Source organism: Cyprinodon tularosa, unplaced genomic scaffold (assembly GCF_016077235.1).
Source record: "Cyprinodon tularosa strain WSP-4 unplaced genomic scaffold, ASM1607723v1 ctg1082, whole genome shotgun sequence".
Taxonomy (NCBI): Eukaryota; Metazoa; Chordata; class Actinopteri; order Cyprinodontiformes; family Cyprinodontidae; genus Cyprinodon; species Cyprinodon tularosa.
The window spans coordinates 136,254-158,862 of NW_024037874.1; the positions used below are offsets into that span (position 1 = coordinate 136,254).

General features: G+C 40.2%; 1 protein-coding gene across 1 annotated transcript; it reads left to right on the plus strand.

The window, feature by feature from the left end:
• The first annotated feature begins 1,561 nt into the window (after positions 1 to 1,561).
• On the plus strand, positions 1,562 to 18,160 carry LOC119787735 (polycomb group RING finger protein 5-A-like). Its single transcript, XM_038291771.1, has 8 exons — positions 1,562 to 1,717; positions 4,836 to 4,932; positions 5,050 to 5,105; positions 5,545 to 5,604; positions 5,684 to 5,859; positions 5,941 to 6,039; positions 10,031 to 10,120; positions 17,807 to 18,160. Exons 1-8 carry the CDS (start codon positions 1,603 to 1,605, stop codon positions 17,852 to 17,854), a joined length of 741 nt encoding a protein of 246 aa, XP_038147699.1. The 5' UTR covers positions 1,562 to 1,602; the 3' UTR covers positions 17,855 to 18,160.
• The last annotated feature ends 4,449 nt before the right edge of the window (positions 18,161 to 22,609 follow it).

Consider the following 22,609-nt stretch of genomic DNA (forward strand, 5'->3'; position numbering starts at 1 on the left):
TCCATCCATCCATTTATCATCCATCCATCCATCCATCCATTTATCATCCATCCATCCATCCATCCATCCATCCATCCATCTCATCCATCCATCCATCCATCCATCCATCCATCCATCCATCCATCCATCCATCCATCCATCTCATCCATCCATCCATCCATCCACCATCCATCCATCCATCCATTTATCATCCATCCATCCATCCATCCATCCATTTATCATCCATCCATCCATCCATCCATTTATCATCCATCCATCCATCCATCCATCCACCATCCATCCATCCATCCATCCATTTATCATCCATCCATTTATCATCCATCCATCCATTCATTTATCATCCATCCATCCATCCATCCATCCATTTATCATCCATCCATCCATCCATCCATCCATCCATCCATTTATCATCCATCCATCCATCCATCCATCCATCCATCCATTTATCATCCATCCATCCATCCATCCACCATCCATCCATCCATCCATCCATTTATCATCCATCCATCCATCCATTTATCATCCATCCATCCATCCATCCATCCATCCATTTATCATCCATCCATCCATCCATCCATCCACCATCCATCCATCCATCCATCCATTTATCATCCATCCATCCATTCATTTATCATCCATCCATCCATCCATCCATCCATTTATCATCCATCCATCCATCCATCCATCCATCCATCCATCCATCCATCTCATCCATCCATCCATCCATCCATCCATCTCATCCATCCATCCATCCATCCATCCATCCATCCATCTCATCCATCCATCCATCCATCCACCATCCATCCATCCATCCATTTATCATCCATCCATCCATCCATCCATCCATTTATCATCCATCCATCCATCCATCCATTTATCATCCATCCATCCATCCATCCATCCATCCACCATCCATCCATCCATCCATCCATTTATCATCCATCCATCCATCCATTTATCATCCATCCATCCATTCATTTATCATCCATCCATCCATCCATCCATCCATCCATTTATCATCCATCCATCCATCCATCCATCCATCCATCCATCCATCCATCCATCCATCCATTTATGGTTAACTTTTCTGTCTTTTCTCTGAGTTGGATCATAATTGTCTTCATTTTCTCCTCCTCAGGTGAGATCATTCAGAGGTTAAAGGTCGTCAGCATCACCTCTTCCCGCCGACGCTGGACTAAGGCTCCTCATTGGCTCACCTTTGACCCCTCTCAGATTGAAAATGTCTCTGTGGCTGAGAGGTGAAGGAATCGCTGACGTAGTTTCACCCACTGAGGATCTGTGGAATGTGCTTCTGTGAGAGAAAAGGCTTTTAATCTGTAGTTGGGTGACCATGGAGTAACAGCTGAGTGGGATTTTCCTGAAGAGGACTGTTTCCAGACGTTAATCCAATAATGGAGCAGGATTTCATACAGTAGGACCTCAGACCGCCCAGTGCTGCTGTATCCCACCCCTTCACAGCTGCTCTTTCATTTCTGAAACTGTTGATGGACCTGCGGGCCTCCTAAAGCTCAGAGGAGACCCACGCTTCCTCTTTGCTTCCAAAGTCTTTCTACTCCCCCCCCATAAACACAAACTACAAACATGGCCGCCACAGGACGGAGGCACCTGGTGAAAGATTTCAACCACTTCATCACCTGCTACCTGTGCCGAGGTTACCTGATCAAACCCACCACAGTCACTGAGTGCCTGCACACCTGTGAGTAAACTCCACCCACACCACACCTTTATAGAGGCAGGAACACCCAGACAGGTGGAGAACAGACACTAATGACGCTCTAAAGTTACGACTCTTTCCCACTGATGTCAAGAGTAAACTTTACTCCAAAAGGAGGCCTTTCTTTTCTTCTCTCACACTGCGTAGACACCTTTTATATTAGGACCCTCGGCCATTTTCAAAGACCACAGAGATACGGCTGAAAGATGGCTAACGATGCGAGCACGTAGGACGGCCTTACATGGGCGCAGGTTTGCATAGGGACCATAGGGACATGTCCCTACCAACATTTTGGACGACCTTCTTGTCCCTACTGATGATTGGATGTGAACAACATGATTATAATTTAATATACAGCAGTAATTGTTGCAGCAGTGGCTTCTTTTCCTCTTGTAGCTGCAGCTGCCTCGTCTTCCTGTAACTTTGACATAGCAGCGCATCAACTGTGCTGCGCTGTTTAACTCTCTGACTTTTCTGCCTTAAGTTCCTTCTTCTCTCTTATTGCTTGTTTTCTAGTCTGTATGTGTGCGCGTGCTTGGAGCGTTAAATAGAAATAAAAAAAATGATGCTAGAATACAGCGGTTACCAAAATTAGTATTAGGCTATGAAACTAGTCCCAATTGAAAAACTGAATATTATTCAGGCTAAAACAGGCGAAAGCTTCTGATTGCACTTCTGTAAAGAAACAGGAGAGTTTGGATTTGATTAATCTAAATGTAAATAACCAACATTAGGATTTCTTTTCTAAAACTAAATACAGGTGCTGGTCATAAAATTAGAATATCATGAAAAAGTAGATTGATTTCAGTAATTCCATTTAAAAAGTGAAACTTGTATATTATATTCATACATTACATACAAACTCATATATTTCAGATGTTTATTTTGTTTAATTTTGATGATTACAAATGACAACAAATGAAAATCTCAAATTCATCATATCAGAAAATTAGAATATTGTGAAAAGGTTCAAAATTGATGGCCCCTGGTGCCACACTCTAATCAGCTAATTAACTCAAACCACCTGCAAAAGCCTTTAAATGGTCTTTCAGTCTAGTTCTATAGGCTACACAATCATGGGGAAGACTGCTGACTTGACAGTTGTCCAAAAGACGACCATCGACACCTTGCACAAGGAGGGCAAGACACAAAAGGTCATCGCTAAAGAGGCTGGCTGTTCACAGAGCTCAGTGTCCAAGCACATTAATAGAGAGGCGAAGGGAAGGAAAAGATGTGGTCGAAAAAAGTGTACAAGCAAGAGAGATAACCGCACCCTGGAGAGGATTGTGAAACAAAACCCCTTCAAAAATGTGGGGGAGATTCACAAAGAGTGGACTGCAGCTGGAGTGAGTGCTTCAAGAACCACCACACACAGACGTATGAAAGACATGGGTTTCTGCTGTCGCATTCCTTGTGTCAAGCCACTCTTGAACCACAGACAGCGTCAGAAGCGTCTAAAGAGAAACAGGACTGGACTGCTGGTGAGTGGTCCAAAGTCATGTTCTCTGATGAAAGTAAATTTTGCATTTCCTTTGGAAATCAAGGTCCCAGAGTCTGGAGGAAAAGAAGAGAGGCACTTCATCCACGTTGCTTGAAGTCCAGTGTAAAGTTTCCACAGTCAGTGATGGTTTGGGGTGCCATGTCATCTGCTGGTGTTGGTCCATTGTGTTTTCTGAGGTCCAGGGTCAACGCAGCCACATACCAGGAAGTTTTAGAGCACTTCATGCTTCCTGCAGCTGACCAACTTTTTGGAGATGCAGATTTCATTTTCCAACAGGACTTGGCACCTGCACACAGTGCCAAAGCTACCAGTACCTGGTTGAAGGACCATGGTATCCCTGTTCTTAATTGGCCAGCAAACTCTCCTGACCTTAACCCCATAGAAAATCTATGGGGTATTGTGAAGAAGAAGATGCAATACACCAGACCCAACAATTCAGAAGAGCTAAAAGCCACTATTAGAGCAACCTGGGCTATCATAACACCTGAGCAGTGCCACAGACTGATCGACTCCATGCCACGCCGCATTGCTGCAGTAATACAGGCCAAAGGAGGCCCAACTAAATACTGAGTGCTGTACATGCTCATACTTTTCATGTTCATACTTTTCAGTTGGCCAACATTTCTATAAATCCTTTGTTTTTATTGGTCTTCAGTAATATTCTAATTTTCTGATATGATGAATTTGAGATTTTCATTTGTTGTCATTTGTAATCATCAAAATTAAACAAAATAAACATCTGAAATATATGAGTTTGTATGTAATGTATGAATATAATATACAAGTTTCACTTTTTAAATGGAATTACTGAAATCAATCTACTTTTTCATGATATTCTAATTTTATGACCAGCACCTGTATTGTAGTTGCAGAACATAACAACACGAGAAGGATGCCGAAGATCTGCTAGTTTTTGTTTTCCACATAAAAAATAGTGCTTTCTAATTTACTTCTACTTCTAGAAATAGGATAAAGACAAGCCGAAGAATTCTATTTACAGTGATTCTATTTTTCTAGATTTCCACACGGTCCATGAGTAAATTAGTTCAAACATTAATGTCTGGTAAATATGGAAGAGGATTAGGGCCACTGAAAAAAAAAAAGTGAACCGAATTTTTTAATTTTATTTCAGTTTAACATGACTTTAATCTCAGAATTCTGACTGAATTCTGACAATAAAAAAAGTCAGAATTCTGACTTTTTTTCTAAGAATTCTGACTTTTTTTCCCATACTAAACTGAAATAAAATTTAAAAATCAGTTTTTTTTTCCCTTGGCCCTAATCCTCTTCCGTAATAAGGCAAGCAGCATCGATATTTTATTTCTTTAATAAACGTAGACTGCCTCCAGAAAGACAAGGTTTGGTTCTTTGATTTCTGATCCGCTATGATCTGTTGTCTGAGGAAGTGCTTAGAAGAAGGAAACCAGTGAGGACTGGTCTTTCATTGGGACCCTTTTAAGGATTTTAGGGGACAGTTGTTGGAGGATTTTCAAACAGTCAGTCCAGAGCAGTTCATGTTCTCAATCTTTCCTTTAATCCTTCTCTCTCATGAGACGGTGGTTTGCGTCTGAATCTAATGCGACGTGTTGGTTCTTGCAGTCTGTAAGAGCTGCATCGTGCAGCACTTTGAGGAGAGCAACGACTGTCCTAAATGTGGCATTCAGGTCCACGAGACCAACCCACTGGAGATGCTCCGGTAAGATTCCTCTCTGCTTCATTCTCTGGTTTCCCTGAAGTCCGTCCTTTAATTAGACTTATTATACAACCCCCCCACCTGTCTGTCTGTCCCCCACCATCGTCCTCTGGGTCTCAGGTTGGACAACACCCTGGAGGAGATCATCTTCAAGCTGGTGCCTGGCCTCAGAGAAAGTGAGTCTACCGGATGTGTCCATCCGTCTGTCTGCGGAGGGTCAGGAATGATGGAGGAAGTCCACCTCAGAATAACGATGACGTCTCTCTTTCTAGACCAGACGTCCCCAAACGTTTCAGCCTGTAATCCCAAACATAATCCAACAGTTATCCCTCTGAAACCACGTCTTGGCTCTTTATTCATTTACACATTTTAAGTAAAGTAATTATATGTCATATTTATAGAAAAAACATTTTAAATAACTCCTTAACTCCTTTATTGTTGGTTTCTAGTTTCTAAAGGATGCCTTCAATGGATTCTTCTTCTACTGTCGCTTTAAGAGATGCTGAGTTTCTGTGAAGAGCTTTACTGTTTCTGCTCCTCTGAAGTGTTTCTTTGAACACTTTTGTCGCCGGTGGCGTCATTTAAATGTTTGCTTTGATCTGTTGTTCCTGCTAGAAGAGGAACAGGAAGAAGTGGAGTTCTGGAAGAAGAACCAGCCGAGGGAGAACGGCCAAGGTGAGCTGGATCCACGCTGATGGTGGCGCCGGGTTCAGAGGCGCTCCGAAAACTTCTCACCCAATCCTCTGCGTTCCAGAGAACCTGAAGTATCAGCGGCCCTGGCTCCCCGAGGGCGCCGCCGCTGGGGGGGGCGGCGCTGATGATGACGGTGATGGCGGTGAAGAAGGAGACTACCACAGGAGCGACCCTCAGATAGCCATCTGTCTGGACTGCCTGCACAACACGGGGCAGTCAGGGGAGAGCACCGTGACGGTGAGAGGGGTTCGGTTTCTGGGTCTGTGCTCGCAGCGTTTTGGATCCGCCGTCTAACCGATGTGTTTTCTGTCCCATCAGGATCTGATGAAGAGGTTCATCCGCTGCTCCAGCCGCGTCACCGTGGGAACCATCAAGAAGTTTCTCAGTCTTAAACTGAAGCTGCCGAGCTCTTATGAGGTCATTAAAGAAACCAGAGAAGATCGATTTCAGGGTTTTATTCTATTTTACTAACAAACAGATTAACAGATGTTAAGAGTTTAACTTCAGCAAATTATTACCCCATTTACTCTACCCTTGAAAACCCGATCCGAACTAGGATCAGTTAACCAGGCCCAGCTCGGTTGTGACGACCGTTTACACATCACGCTATCTCGGTTCCTCGCCTCCTAGTGACGATCTGCGGTATTACTGCCAGTATTGAAGGAGGAAATCAAGCAGTTGGTGGCGGTAATGCACCAACAGTTGTTTGCCAACCGCCATAAAACACAAGAAGAAGAAGACGAAGAAGGAGGGAATCAAGCAAATCAAAATGGCGACGCCCGTCTCATTCAGAAAGTTATGCTTGATTATTATTACTGTGCTTCAGTGTTATTATTTAAAATGTTGCGTGGAGAAGATTTCGATTGTTGTTTATAGTTGAAGAAGTCGTTCTTCTTCTTCTGTTTCTGGAGGGGCATTACCGCCACCTACTGGAACAGAGTGTGAATCACGATGTGCAGCCAGACGGAGATGACGCGTTCTGCTCATGCGCTCTTGTTATCAGAGAACCGAGCCAGGGAAAAACCGAGCCGATCCCACCTCTGGAACTGGTCTGCAGTTAGCGCGGTCCGGTTGTGTCTAGCTCGGTTCGGTTCAGTTTGCTTTCCATTTACACACCATAAGTTATCTCAGTTACTGAGCTCGGACCGGTCTCGTACCGGTTTTTCAAGAGTAGTGTAAATATGAAGATTCAAACCATTTAAAAGGAAAGATTTTGAGCCTGAAGTGCTCATTCTTACTAATTGGCAACCTTAATTAAGCTGGTGAAGGTTCTCAGTCATCCAGGTCATAGTCAATCCAAAAAGTTAAAAACAATCCACTGGACTTTGTTTCGAAGTTTGAAGACGTTTCGCTTCAAATACAGCAAGCTTTTTCGATTCAAATGTCAGAAATAACGTTGACTTCGAGGCTTTTTATATTTGGAATTGGGGTCTAAATGGGTGGACCCATTCCTCGGGTCTATTTTGCATGTTTTCTAAGCTTTACTTTTGGCCCACTCTTTAAAGCCTGGAACTCAACGTTATTTCTGACATTTTGAATTGAAAAGCTTCCTGGATGGGAAGCCAAACGTCTTCAAACTTGGAAACAAAGTCCAGTTGATTGTTTTTAAACTGTTATGGAACCCTAATAAAGGCCTTTAACTTCAGTTAGCTGTTTGGGCTAAGAGATGCAGAAATGTTAGTCTAGAAAATAACGGCTGTTTAAAACAGAAACGTCATTTATTGTTTTCTGAAATGCTCTTGAGTTCCACTTAACCTGAGCTTTATCGTGGGGTAAGTAGTAAACGCCTTCTTTCCATTAACTCAATCATTATTTCATGGAGCTTCCAGGTTACCATCTAGATCAGGGGTCGGCAACCCAAACTGTTCAAAAAGCCATTTTGGACCAAAAAACCAAATCTGTCTGGAGCTGCAAAAAATGTAAAAGTCTTCTATAAACCTAATGGTATTGGCCCACTATAAAAAATGACTTCTGTAGTAGCCATTCAAAATGTCCTCCCTTTTCTTGATGGGCCCTTGGCCGGTTTAAACATCAATCTTTGTACTAAAATATTCTTTCTGTCATGATTTATAGAGATTAAGATCTAAAGAGAAGCATCACCTCCTGTAATTCCCTATAATTCAGTGAAAGGGTGGCGTTAGAGTAAAAAAATATGCAATATATGGCTGGAAACTGGGGGGATTTCTCTGGGAGTTGGAGGGAAGCGGGCTGCTATTCAGCTGCCGTTTAACTGGGAACGGCCATTTTTAATGGCTGCTACTGTAAGTGGGCTTAAATATTTTGTGTTATCGGAGCATATTTCACATCATCTGACTACTCTGCTGTACGATATTTGGTGTTTTAAGTTCCATCACAATATTAATTTATTAGGTTTGGTTGCATTGATGAAATTATAGAAACACAGTAAAGAAATCAGATTTGTTATTATTTTCATTTTGAAGTTTTTGTGGGAAAACTGGAAGAAAGTTCTCATCCCTGCATCAGAGCACTACCTGTTCAATCTATGAATGGTTTTCTATGCTTGCAACCAAACTAGCAGTAAAGTAGTAAAGTTTGGAGATGCAATCTACTCCTTAAATCTATCTTTGCTCTCCTGTAATTTATCCAGAAGTTCTGCAATCGCACATTTTCTCTCCCTTTCAGCTCGATGATCGGCTGCATATGTAGCCTTCCATGGAAAGGCCTTTCCTATTGACTCTTTTTATTATTTGACAACTTCTCATTGCAAATCAAACATGCAGGCAACCCTTCCTCATTGGATAATGATAATGAAAGCAAATTGTCAGGTCTAAGCACCTAAAACATCATACATCCATACAGGGAAAGAAAGAAGGCACAGAGACAATTAATTTAGTTACTGGCGAGGAGAGTAGGAAGAAACTGCAGAGTTTACAATCTCCACCCCACTCTGCAGTCTTTAGCTTTCTGATCACCATTTATTGAAGAAAAGGGGATGTCCCTAATTACACCAGCTGAGGTTTAACTAAAGGAAAAGGGAAACAAAAGGATCTTACTTTAAACCTCAGCACATATGTTAAAACAAAGCATGTGGTTGTTTTACTATTGAATTGTTCCAAGAACACATGTTTAGAAGAAACATGTGATAGAGGATGTTCAGGCCTCTTTCACAACCCGTCCGTTGCATGACCTTTATCTGGAACGATCTTAAGCAAGAGTTAATAAAAGATGAATCACACATTATACATCATAGTAGTTCATTAGAACACAACCCATGAAACATAAACGGAGTATAAATAAAATATTTCTAACACAAATGATTCGCTCTATTCTGCTTTGAATCCTTTGTTCTCATCAGCTATCTTCCTTTTTTTCCCTGTGGCTAAAGACACACCCGCTGCTATACAGCAGCCACCTGCCTGGCACCGCGCCGCGCTGAAACGTCTGTCGCAGGCTATGATGCAAACCTTTGTTTACGTTTATTGTTTATCTGTTTTATTTATTATTTATCTGTTTAGCATTGGAATCTTAATGAATATTTGTTTGACCTCCTGCACACCATATTCAAACAAACAAACCCCCCAAAAAATCCATCTTTTTTCCATTTTCATACATTTTTGAAAAAGCTCCAGGGAAACAAGGGAGACATTAAAGAGAAGCATGTGGCCCTGGAGCCGCTGGTTGCCGACCCCTGTCCTAGAGCCCACGCAGTACTTCCTAGAACTTTGCTAACAGTAGCCTACATAAGTTAAATTGTGGTGCGTACAACTAACATACAGGATTTACTGATTATTCTAGTAGAACCACCACAATACTTTCTGAATGTTACATTTTAAAAGTGACTACAGAAGATACTTTCCTTTAGCTTTCAGGTTATTCTTCTGGAAGTTCCCAGAACAAGTAAGGTACTTTTCCAGAAGTATCTTTCTACTATTCTGGAGTTTATGCTGTAAAAGGAGGTTGACTCGTCGCTCAGGAGTATCTTTTAACCTGCAGGCAAACAACCTCTGACCCTTTAAGTTCCAGAGAAGTAACAGGTTACCTCACCATGCAGCTTCCTGAGTTCCTAAAAGTAGCCTGTAAGTTCTAGATGCTAACCTATAAATAATTGTAAGACACTCAATTTAAAGAAGGTGACCCTTCTTTTCCAGGAAGCAGGCAGAAACTAAACTCTAAGTTATGAATAATCAGGGGCTGGACTGAGCTGTGGTGCCAGTAAGTCAGCCATGGTTCTGTGTGATATGTCAGGTCATGTGACTCAGTGATTTCAATCACATCTGAAAGCAGGGCAACTCCTGCTTTCACACGTCTAACATATTCAGAGCAGCCTCCCACTCATCACCTAAACTAATTTCCCCTCTCCTCATCTTTGTGTCGTTATTATTCAACCTGCAAACATCTTTTCTCTCAGATTCAAACTGATATCCATCCTTCTGGTTCGATCTTCCAGCTGGACGTTCTGTGTAACGGGGAGATCATGGGCAGAGATCACACTCTAGAGTTCATCTACATGACTCGGTGGAGGCTGCACGGGGAGAACGTAAGGCATTCTCCTTCACTTCCTGTTCCGCTGAGTGCGTGTGCATGCTTGTGTATGAATGCATCCGTGCAGAAGGGCTGCGCATGTGTGCAGCTTGGATGCCGATGTTGCAGCAGTTCCCTTTTTTCATATTTCCTCATATTGCAGTTTGATTTAGAGGCTTTCAGTGAAAGTTTGTGGTGACGCCGGCGGAAGTTAACGATTGGCTGCGGAGTTGCTTCTGTGTTCAGTGTCACAGCAGCTTCCGCAGGAAGAACGGTTTGATTCCAGGTGTTAATCTAGAGAAAGATACTTTCCATTTCTACAGATTATACAGGCCCGGTTCTACAGATTATACAGGACCGGTTCCACCCTAACAACTACTAGCTTGAAGTCCACTACGTTGTGCTTAGATGTAAAACATCAGATTTTTTTCTAAGCAGAGTGGTTCCCAGTGCTAAACGAGGGCTGGCTGAACCGTAACCAGTTTGTTTGATTGGCTGGTTCTCTAAGCTGGTGCTGACGGAGCAGTTAGCATAAACTGATGCTTCTTAATGAACAGAAAGTAGCACCGTATGCTGATGATACCTGACTATCTGGATAAATCCATAGAGATGTTACCGACACCAAAATTACTTTGGTGGAATGGTGGAATAAAGAGAAAATCCTTTATTGTTACCGACAACAAAATAAAAAAAGCTACGCTCTAGCCTAGCTTCACTATGGAGTTCTTGAGGAGCCTTTTAGCTGCGTTAAAGAATCAGAATCAGTCATTAAAAAACAAACCACTGGACTTTTTTTCCAGGTTTGAAGACGTTTTACTTCCCATCCAGGAACGGGGTGGACCTGTTCTTTCCGTTGCAGTTTGCATGTTTTCAAAAACAAAAACAAGGGCTTGTTTAGCTACTGTATAAAGCCCCGAACTTCACGCTATTCCTGACATTTTTAATTGAAAAAGCAAAACGTTTTCAAGCTTGGAAACAAAGTCCGGTGGATTGTTTTTTAAACTTTTTTTGGAATTAAACTGAGGAGGTAATTGAGACACCCTGCCAATGGAACAAGATAATTTACATATATAGTAAATTAAAAAATAGCTGCATCGTCTTATTTCAAGTGCATATTACCTAATTATATTATTTCAAGAGTAAAAAAACTAATTCCATTGGCAAATCATCTTATTTAACTGCTCATATTAAGGCTAAATACACTTAATTTAAGAATTTTTAAACTTATTTCTAGATCATTGTTTTGCAGTGCTGAACCGTTTCTCTGTCTGGTTTTAATTTAAAACCACATGAGGCCCAGAAATGTGAGGTTTGATAGAAATTAGCTGAGGACCCAAATCCAATTCAGTTTATTTCTGTAGTGCCAATTAGCAACACATCTCATCTCAAGGCAATTTACAGTTAACCAGATTATCCAGTTAGATTGATTCAAAGCCAACTCCCATGTCAGAGGATGAAGAGAGCACATCCAGTTAGTCACAGTCAGAGAAACAGGACTACACTGGAAAACAGGCCAAGCTCCAACATGTAGAAACAAAGGTGTTGATGGCAGTGAGAGACTAACGGTAGAGATTGAACTAACTAGAAATGCAGAGATGATTTCTTGCAGATTGAATTTAGATGTAGATGTAACAGAGGCACAAATCCATGAATAATAAACAGGTAACCAAAACTAGGAGACGTCAGGAAGGTGGAGAAACATACATGAGGAGTGAAGTAATGGAGAGAATCCAGCAATTAGGAACTACACAGCAGGTGTATACATGGGACAGAACAAAGAATGGGCTAATTAGCTAATAGTGAGCAGATGTGGATAGAAGTAACTAGAAGGGAGCTAGGGAAGAGCAGACTGGCACAAGAGGGCGACAGAGAGTAACTCAAAAATTACAACACTGTTTAAATATAACTAGAAAACAACTAGAATGACACAAAATGGAAAATAAACCAATTACCAAAAAAACAAAACAAAACAGAATGACATAAATCAAAGTGTCGCTGAAAACTCAGAAAGAAACTTTAACTAGAAAGTCCTCAAATGGCAGAATCCCGACATGGAATCCAGGAACAGGATTCATGACTAGAATAAAACAATCTTCTGATTGAGGTTCATTTAGGTCTGAATGTTTCAGCAAAGGTTCTGGTATTTGGGGTTCCTACAGTTTAAAAAAGTATTAGAAACTATTTTCTAAACTTTATTCTCTTTGTAACCTTGTCTGTCTGTAGTTAAAACGAAACGTATCCCAGAACGTTTGCTACTGGTAGAAGGAGGACGGGGCTTAAGAAGAGCTGAATCCAGAGAAAAACTGTAGAAACCTGAAGCTTAACTATGGATCAGAACCAATAGAAACAATAGATGTTTGGAATGAGGGTCTGAAGACATGAGTGCCGGAGCAAAAACCTTTGCCCTATATTGTTTATCTGTGAGTAGAGAGTTTAACATGTCCAGGCGTGGTTGAAACTCCCCTGCTTGTGGACAGTAGGGAAGCAGTTTTAGCGACGGAGCTCATCCAGCAGATCCTGAGTCAGAGGCAGCTGTGCTCACATGAGCTCACATCTGTTACATAACTTCCAAAAAATGGAGGCCGCTCCTCAGATCCAGGGAAGATCTGTCACTCAGGGAGCTTTTCTGCTGCAGGAAGGTGGGAGGGAGAAGGTAAAGAACCGTTATTACCCTTCAGCCTCATTATTCAGGCCCAGAATAACAAATTAGAAACAGAGCTTTACTCCAGTGATCAGCTGCTCTAACGAACCTTGTTGGAGTCCAGTAACGTAGAATATAAGAAAAGAAAGAAAAACAGCATTTAATGCATGGAAACCTGAAGGAGCAGCAGCCAGTTTCTGACTAGGCTGCATAGTTCACCATCCAGAGGCTCTTATGGGTCGAAACACTTCAGTAACCATAATGAACGATTATTTTACAAATGAATTTATCTTTTGATTAATCAATTAATAATTGGATAATCAAATGTTCCTTAAAGAATTTTTTTTAATTAAAACTTTTTCACGTGTGTAGTTCTGGATAGAGCCAATTGACAGAAAAGGTGTTTTTTTTTATCTTTAATGCAAAATGTTTACATTTCATTTTCTCTGTCAGCTAGAGACGTGTTTTATAGTCTCCATACTTATCCATCAATCACTAACATAGTTGACAATTATATATATATATATATATATATATATATATATATATAGGTTTAAAGTTAAAAGCCTTGCAGGGCAGCCTAAAGCCCACTGCCAACATTAAGACAGAAAAAAGAAAGAAAATAACAAACCATCAGTTCAGGGGTTTGAGAAAATATGGGAATCAGGACATTCTCTATAAACCAAACTGAACGATTGTTGTTCTCTACTTCAGAAAACACTTTAGATTTTAAAATAGAATAATATATTTATTTTAATGTTTTTTCAGTGTTAAATTCTGTTTAAAGTATCAGATTATAATTAAAAATGTCTCTGGATCTTTACTGGTTGATTATTTTCTTTATTCGGACCCTGCTGGTTTTAATCGGTTACCCCTGACCTAGTGATTAGCAAAGACCCTTAACCTCCTTTTGCTCTCCAGGCGCTGCACAATGGGAGCCCACTGCTAAATTTCTCCAAAGTTAGATCAATAAATTTCAATTATAGTATTATTTATTTCCCTTTAGATTGAATTTCTCAGGTTCAGCGTCTTATTATATAAATTAAAGGTTTAGCATCATTTTATCAGATGTTATTGTGGCTGAAATGGGAAAATCTAAGAGAATAAAGCTCTTTCAGACCAAGAAAATGTTCATAGAGAAGCAAACCGATGACGTCTTTATGCATCAGATGTGAAGCATTTGGACCCAGAAGGTTAAGCGAAGCAAACGTCTGCGATCCGGAGGCTCCGTGGCGCTCGGCTGGGGTTAGACTGGGTTCTGTTTCCTCAGAGGAATGACGCAGCAGAATGCAGGGGGCACGGGAGCAGCTGTGTGCTGCTGCACCAACAGCCCCGAGCTGCCAGGAACCGGAGAGGCTCTCCTCTCTGCTGCTGCTTTGTCATAAACAGTTTGCATCGATTTCAGACGGCTTCATGGTGCAGCTGAAGAGATGTTCCTCCTAACAATCACTTCTCACCCGTTCCTTTCATTTAAACACCTCTTCAGCTTTTCCCTACAGGAGGAGCCTGATCTTCTGCATCTTCCCCCCCTGGTCTCTTTCTTCGTCCCTCCTGTCCAAACCATCTCAGTTTGTCTCAAAACTTTAGCTGTAAAGAATTAACATCATGTTTTCTAACAAGTTGAACTCTTTCTGGAAGCACTACTCTCCCCACCGCAGATCCTCCATCCTGGAAACCTTCTCTCACTCTTGAAGTTCTTCATAATCACTGCAAAAAAAAATGAAATCTAATTGTTTTTATTGTTTGTTTTTTAAACTTTTACGGAAAGAAATCTGAAAAGTACTTTTTTACTTAAAATAAGTGCATTTTTGCTTGAATATTAGGGGTAAGTGAGACACTTTGCCAATGGAGACAAGACAAGCCTAACATTTGAAGCATGGATAAACTTTTGCATTGTCTTATTTCTATTGAATATTATCTAATTCTCACATTTTAAAAGTAAAACTATTCATTCCATTGGCAATTGATCTTATTTAACAGCTAAAATTAATGGTAAATTCACTTCATTTAAGACATTTTTACTTATTTCTAGATAGCAGTGATGAAGTTATGGAAGGATTAGATATGTTTGTGTTGTTAAAATATGTTATAGTGAAATTGGAATTTGTTCCCTCAGTGTCGATTGTTAGGTCTGGACTTGGACTAGGCCGTTCACTGCAAAAAATGTAAATCCCAATAAGTCATTTTTTCTTAAAGTAAGTGCTTTTTCTCTTGAATTGAGGAGGTAAATGCCAATAAAACAAGACAATTTACATTTAAAATAAGAAAACATTATTGCATTGTCTTATTTCAAGAGCATTTTATCTAATTATCTTATTTTAAGAGTAAAAATACTCATTCCATTGGCAAACTATCTCATTTACCTACTTAAATTACAGCTGAAAACACTTAATTTTCGACATTTTTACTTATTTCTTGATTGTTTTTGTAGTGTTCTAACATGTTGCACTGGAAAAATGATTTAGAAATAATTAAAAATGTCTTAAACGACGTGTGTTTATCCTTAATTTGAATAGGTTAATGCAATAGTTTACCAATGGAATGAGTATTTTTACTCTTAAAATAAGATAATTAGATAAAATGCACTTGAAATAAGACAATGCAATTATGTTTTCTTATTTTAAGTGTAAATTATGTTGTAAAAATGTCTCTTTTATCTCCTCAATCTAAGAACAAATGCACTTATTTCCACACTGGAAGAAATTGAAATCTAGTGAAGTCATTTTTTCTTAAAATGAGTCTCAGGCTGGAAGGTGAACCTCCTCTCCAGTCGTCTGCAGACTAATAGCTTTTCTTCCAGGGTTGGTCTGGATTAAACTCGTCCATCTTCCATTACCTATGACCAGCTTTCCTGTCTCTGCTGATACAGAGCAGATGCTGCTGGCTAGGTAGTGACCCGTCCTGCAAACAGGAAGCCTGGGTTCGTTACCAGCGGGGGGGAATGAGCTGTCGGTATGGGTCCTTCTCTGTGGGGAGGGGCGGCCTCGTGGTTAGGGTATTGCTCCTGCAATCCTGAGGTTCTGAGTTCAAGCTTCACTCCCATGGAGTGGCACCAAAAAACGCTGAAAAAAAGAACATGACACTGCCACCACCGTGTTTGGCTGTGTGTTAGGTTTCCTCTACAGGCCTCGCTTCATTTCACCTTCAGAGGCCTCCTGTCCCTTCTCGCCGTGTCTCCTCACTGGTTTGCTGTAAACTGCAGGACTGGTTTTCTTTCATCAGCTACTTTTTCCTGCTACTCTTCCATAGAGATGCATTTGATGGGCGTCCATGTCTTTGTATGTCTGCAGTCCGTCCGTCCTCTCTCCACGTTCAGCAGACGGTTGAACGCAGCTTTGGGAGTCTAGAAACAGAGCAGCTGCAGTTAGACTCAGATGAAACGACAAACAGCTGGACTCCGGTTGCTGACTGACTGTTTCTCAGGAAAGTTGGTTGATCTCTAAAAGTATCAGATTTAAAGACTGACTGAAAACGGAGGAAAAAATCAGTTCTGCTCTGACAGATGAGATCTCAGTGAATGTCGGAGATTGCTGTTCACGCAACACCTGCTAATCTAAACCCCTGTCCAGATTTAGCGTTATGGTCCAATGATTCCTAGAAGCGGTCGGCTGATCCTCTCTTCACCTTTAACTGATCCAGGAGACATTTTACAGTTAATACATAAAAAAAGTTTTTTCTGTCAATATGCTCTATCTAGAACTCCTCAAGTGGTAATATTTTAGTTTTACATCGTTTGATTTCATAAAAAAAATTCTTAATTATTAATCAATTCATTTGAAAAAATAAACAGAATAATCCATTTGCGAAATATTTAATTACTGTAAATATTTCTAAAATAATATATAATGTGTGTTTGCCTTTAATTTCAGCAGGTAAAAGACATTTTAGGTGGTAGTTTTGCACTTAAAATAAAGAGATTACGCACTTGAAATTAGGTAAAGGAGATTTAATTATTATTTTGAGCATAAATTATCTTATCTGAACAATTTTCTCACCAAACTCTTTAAAATAAAGGAAAAAACACGTTATTAAAAATGACTAATATTGCAGTTTTTGCAGTGCAGACAGCTGCAGCCTTATGTGCCAGGTAGAGATTCTATCATAGATCCTTCCAGCAGCTGGTAGATTATAACCACCACTACTCCCTATATGCTCCACCAGTTTTACACCTCTTCTGGTTTTATATTTGTCATGATGTCACAAAGTTCAGACCCAAATGCAGAAAACCGAACAGAGAGACCAGGGAAAAGGTTTAACGGGTTTTATTGAAGAAGTTTAGCAGAGGGAGAAGTGTTGCTCTGAACGCCGCTCATCCGGAACTGTAAAGTGAGGGGAAGACACAGCGGTTAGTTCAGGCTCAGTGGGGAATTAGCATCGTGAACTTGAGGAAGAGGATTTGGTTGCCTTGACTCCTGTCTGTGTGCCGTGGTTCCAGTGTTTGACTGATTTGGTGGAGGGCGGAACAGGGTTTACCCAGAATGCGGTTGAAAGTTGGTGAACGGAGAAACTGACTGCCACTCAGATTTCCTGCGGTACTTGAACGGGTCGTAGTGGAGATGAATCCCTTTCTCAGTGTGAAGCTCAAACGATCTCTTGAGGAAAGTGGATCCAAACCTCCTGTTTGAACCCCAGCTCAGTTTGAAGATCTGTTGATCCTTCCAGGGAGAGAAGGTCCGAGAGATCCAGTTTGCAGGATGACTTCCTGCCGAGAGGCAAAGACAAAAAACAGACAGGAGTCCTGACAATATTGTTTCAGTCTCATGTTAATATTTGTTTTTTTTAATGCACCTTTTTATATATATTTTATTTCAATCTTCAAACTCAGTTTTACTTTCCTGTTGACAGTATTGTACTTTTTTCTCTCTGTTATTCCTGCATTTTCATAATTTATACTCTATATTTGCAAACTTCCACTTCCAATCTATTCTATTTTTTTCTTTCTATGTTCTATAGTTTGCATATAAATAGTTACGTTTCTGACCGCTGATTTCCCTCCCCACCCACATCAGTTTAGTTTCATATCTTTCTAAAGTAACGTGTTGATTCTCCTCTGTTCACCAGACGTACCCCATGGTCCTGGAGTACCGGCCGCGCATCGACTTCGGCTGAGCAGCTGCTGCAGGAGGACACATGATCCACACATAAACACAAATGCATTCACACATGTGAACACACACACACATAACGCCTAAAAGTGCAGATAAAGAGAGATTTAGATGTATTTTTGTACAGCCGATGATGAAGTGCTTATGTTGTTGCGTTAAAAAGCCTTTATGCTCCATAGAATAATATATGCTATGATATATGCTATTTTTAAATGTATGTCCCTGTGCCTAAAGACCTGTTTGGAACGATCATATCTCTACTTTGCCTGTCAAACTAACTGTAGATTAAATGTTGATTTTCTACTGTGGGTTCCTGCTCTCCTCTAACTCTTTATTGGTCTTAGTTTTCCTTCCATGATTAATTAAATTAATATAGACCAGATAGCAGCTCCTTCAGACTATGAGCTCCATGGCAGCTCAGCTGCTCTCAGTCCAGACTTGATCATGTCCAAGAATGTTATTTAATAAAATAACTTTCATTCTGTCATACAGTTGTGCTTGAAAGTTTGCACACCTTCCTAATAAAGAAAATGATCAATTCCCTCTATTCAAGGAAAAGTCCGGATAGCAGGGAATAATCAATGGATTATTATTTATACCTCAAACTAATATGTTCGAGTTGATTTAATGAATTTGGCGTTAATCAGTTAAAAAATGAAAATAGTAATTTCCGTCTCAATCACTGAGTCTGGGAGCGGCCATTTTTGCCCAAATATAGTAGCCCCTCCCTCCTGCCATCTTCCAGCAGTGACGTCACGGTGCGGTAAGCCTAGCGCCATTCTCCCCGCTTTACAAGCTAAATCAATGGGAACTACTAGACACATCTGCAATCAACAACAATTATTGAAGATTTCCAGAGGACTTCACCATTGAAATTCACCAGAGCTATAGTGAAACTGACAATGCCCACGTGCATGGCAGCTGGATGCTGGAATACATCGGGTAAAAGTGGAAAAAAGAGTTATTCCACCTTTCTGATTCCTGATCCTCCACGGACGGGTTGGTCGTTGGATCGCCAACTTGAAGAGGGAGGATTTGCCATCGAACTTCTGGCCAGAGAAAAAACCCGTAATATGTAGCCAACATTTGGAAGAAGAATGTTTTCAAGATGACTTGGATAATAGCGCGTTGTGACAAACACCAGATACAGCACTGGGACTTGATCAACAGCCGATACCGCACCGTGACGTCACTAACCAGTAGGTGGCAGTAGTGTTCTTTGACAAACATGGATGCCTCCAGTAAAGCACATTCACATGAAAATTACTCTGAATTAAAAACACTGATCATTTATTGAACAGGATGGAATCATTTCAGATTTAAAGAACTTTCAGGAGTTTGGATTCTGAATATGAGCGACTTTTCTTTTAATCAAAATAACGAAAAACTAAGAGTAATGATAAATACAATTTTGTAAAATAAAATATTTGATTTTAAGTTTTGGTTTAAAAATATATACTTAAAAAGACAAACAAACTATCCTAGACAAATTAATCCCCATAAAACCAGACGTCATTTAGACGTTGGTTTTTAGGCTAAATCAGGTCACTGTCTCATAGTCTGGATTTAGTCCAGAAATAATCTGATAATTTCCCACTTTAATCCAACAAAGCAAAAAAGTAGATCTCAATAAGTCATTTATTCTTAAAATAAGTGCATTTTTTCTTGTATTGAGGAGGTAAGTGAGACACTTTGTCAATGGAAAAAGACAATTTACAGTTAAAATAGGAAAAAATAAGAAATGTGTCTAGTTTCAAGTTCCGATTAACTAATTAATCATCTTGTTTTAAGAGTAAACATCCTCATTCTATCGGCAGATTATCGTATTTTTACTCAAATTAAGGGTAAATACCCTTAATTTGAGACGTTTGTGTCTATATATATATATATCTTATAAATTATTAGTTTTGTCAATTTAAATTTATTTTCCTTTATTCAACTTTATGTGTTTATTATTCATATTATATAAGTTTTTTTCATAATTCTAAATTTGACTGAATATTAACAAAAAAACATCTTTTATTTTTTGTGCTAGAAAAAACTACCAAATACCATTGTGTGGTGGTATTTGCATACATTAAGGTAGGATAAATTACTAGAAATACGGAAGAGCTGAAAGGATATCAGAGAGGTCTGAGCAGGCGTATACAGCAGGATGCTGACTCCGCATCGCTTCTATTCAACTTGAACATTTCAGCCTCTCCACACTCTCACCTTTTATCACCCTTTGAGTAATTTATTTCCAGTTTAGAGATATTTAGGTCAGATGTCTCAGCTGGTTGTTCAGCAGAATAAAAAAATCTTCTCCATCATGGAGAGATTCCTCAGGCAGAGCTTCATGTGAGGAAAAGAGCATTTCTACATCAAGGATGTCCCATTTGAAGAGGCTACCACAGACCCAGAGCACTTTAGACGGATTCCTTCTGGACTGGAAAGACTTTAGGATCCAGGAGATGGAGATCGTCACTAGGGAGGCTGGTGCACTGATTTATCTTCCGTTCTCTTTGATATTTCAGCTTGCTGTCTTGTTTATGCTGATGATTAGTGTCAGGTCTAAGCACCTAAACATCATACATACATATAGGGAAAGAAAGAAAGACAGAGACAATTAATTTAGTTTTACTCGCGAGGAGAGCAGGAAGAGACTTTACAAATCTCCACCCCACTCTGCCGGTCTTCAGCTTTCTCTTCGCTATTTATTAAAGTCAGAGGGGGGGGGTCCCTAGTTGCACAAGCTGAGGTTGCGCTAAAGAATAGGGAACAAGAAATACAATTCAATTTGCAGCCTCAGTGAACAGGTCCATTTGTATTTAAATGTCTTGCGGTCAAATGGTTGGAGAAGCTCCTGGTTTGGTTAAGCTTGAGCAATACTTCCTCAGAGTTGAACTATACTGCTTGTGCAACACCTCTCTGGAACAGTAATATGTCACATATTATACATCATAAGAACAAACATTAAGTATCTTATACATAAATATTCCTACAATTAGACTTTTACAAGATATTTAGAATGTGTTTTAATATGTTCTCCTCTCTGAGCGTTATTATGCCATCCAAGGAATCTGGAGGAATCTCATAGATCAATCTGAGCTGGACCGCCATGACCTTTGATCCCTCAGAAAGAACGACCATTCATCAGCAGGTAGAACCACCTGGTTCCTTATGGAAAGCTTTAGCTGTGTAGCATTAACATCCTCTACGGTGCAGAAAGGAAGCTGGATTGTAACCTGAACACAGCCGCGTTGTGTGTTCTGCTCAGTCGGATCCATATTTTTTGGAAGAAGTAGAACAAAGAGAAAAATATCTAACAAAGTCCAATTTTTTCTCTTGAATTGTTTAAACCTGTTTAATGAAATTAATTGAAGTATATTTCCTCTGAGGGTTTCGGTGTGTGGACCTGGAGAGAAGCAGAAGCTTCGTGTATCTCTGGTTCCTGAAGTGGAACGATGGGTTTCAGCTTCTCTATAGAGGCTGTTTTCATACAACCAGCAGAATGAACTCGTTGTTTATCTGTTGTCAGAGCTGTTTATCAGTTCCTCTTCCCTTTAGTTCCTACAGGAACTGTTTGCACTTCCTGTTAGAGTCTTTATATTATGAATTATTTAACAGGAAACATGCAGCTGAATAGTAAAGATAAGAAACCCATTCCCCCATCCTGACCCCCTCCACCGGCTGGGGCTGACCAAAGCCCCAGCCGGTGGATGTGCTTGGTGTTTGGGGGTGGATGCTCGGGGCCCATGGCCGGTTCCACTTCGGGGTGGCTGGCTGCCAGCGGAGCCCGTGGGCTCGTCCCCGCGGATCCTGGGGGGCTTCAACATGGCGTGCGGCTGGGGGATTTGCTCTGGGCCGTCTCTCCTCTAGGGCACCTTTGCTCTGGGGGTCCCTTTGTGTTTCTGGGGTTATTGGCGTCAGCTGACCCAATACTATGCAGGGACAGATAATTAATTCAAGCACATGAGCAAATATTTTATAGCACTTATTTATTATTATAAAGCGTTATAAATTATACAATCAGATCATTATTTTCTGCATCGTTAAAAATCTACCTGAACCAAACTGAATTGAATTGGCCAACTTGTGAACTTCACTGTATATCTCTAATCCACTACTGAGGAAGTCACAATTTCATTAAATATCTGTCAGCAAACATGAACTTAATAAAACTGAAAACTTGAAACATGTAACTGTAAAAGGAAAAACCAAAAAATCTCCTCTACATGCATACATGCCTGTGTTTATCATTTCTATCTGGGCCCATCCTCTGATGGTGATGATCCTGTGAGGTGTGTATATCACGGCCAGAAAGATGGGGGAGCTGGATGTTCATTTTTGTAACGGTAAACGGTAGCGACTTGGCCTCATTTTTGCGAAGTGACAGGCTTAATTTGGAGAGTTCTTCTCTGAGCTCTGCTGTGAGAGCAGAAAATTAATTAATAAAAAACTCAGTGCCCCTCTGCCTAAATAGGGCTGATTGTCCAGAAGTCTTGTAGAGTGGAGATGACGGAAAGCAGTTTCCTCCCTACTCTAAACAAGGGTGAACACTGCAAAAACGATCTAGAAATAAGTACAATTTTCTTAAATTAAGTGCATTCACTCTAAATTTGAGTAGGTAAATGAGATAGTTTGCCAATGGAATGAGTATTTTTACTCTTAAAACAAGATAATTAGATAATATGCACTTGAAATAAGACAACGCAATTTTTTTTCTTATTTTAAGTGTAAATTGCCTTGTTCCATTGGCAAAATGTCTTTTTTACCT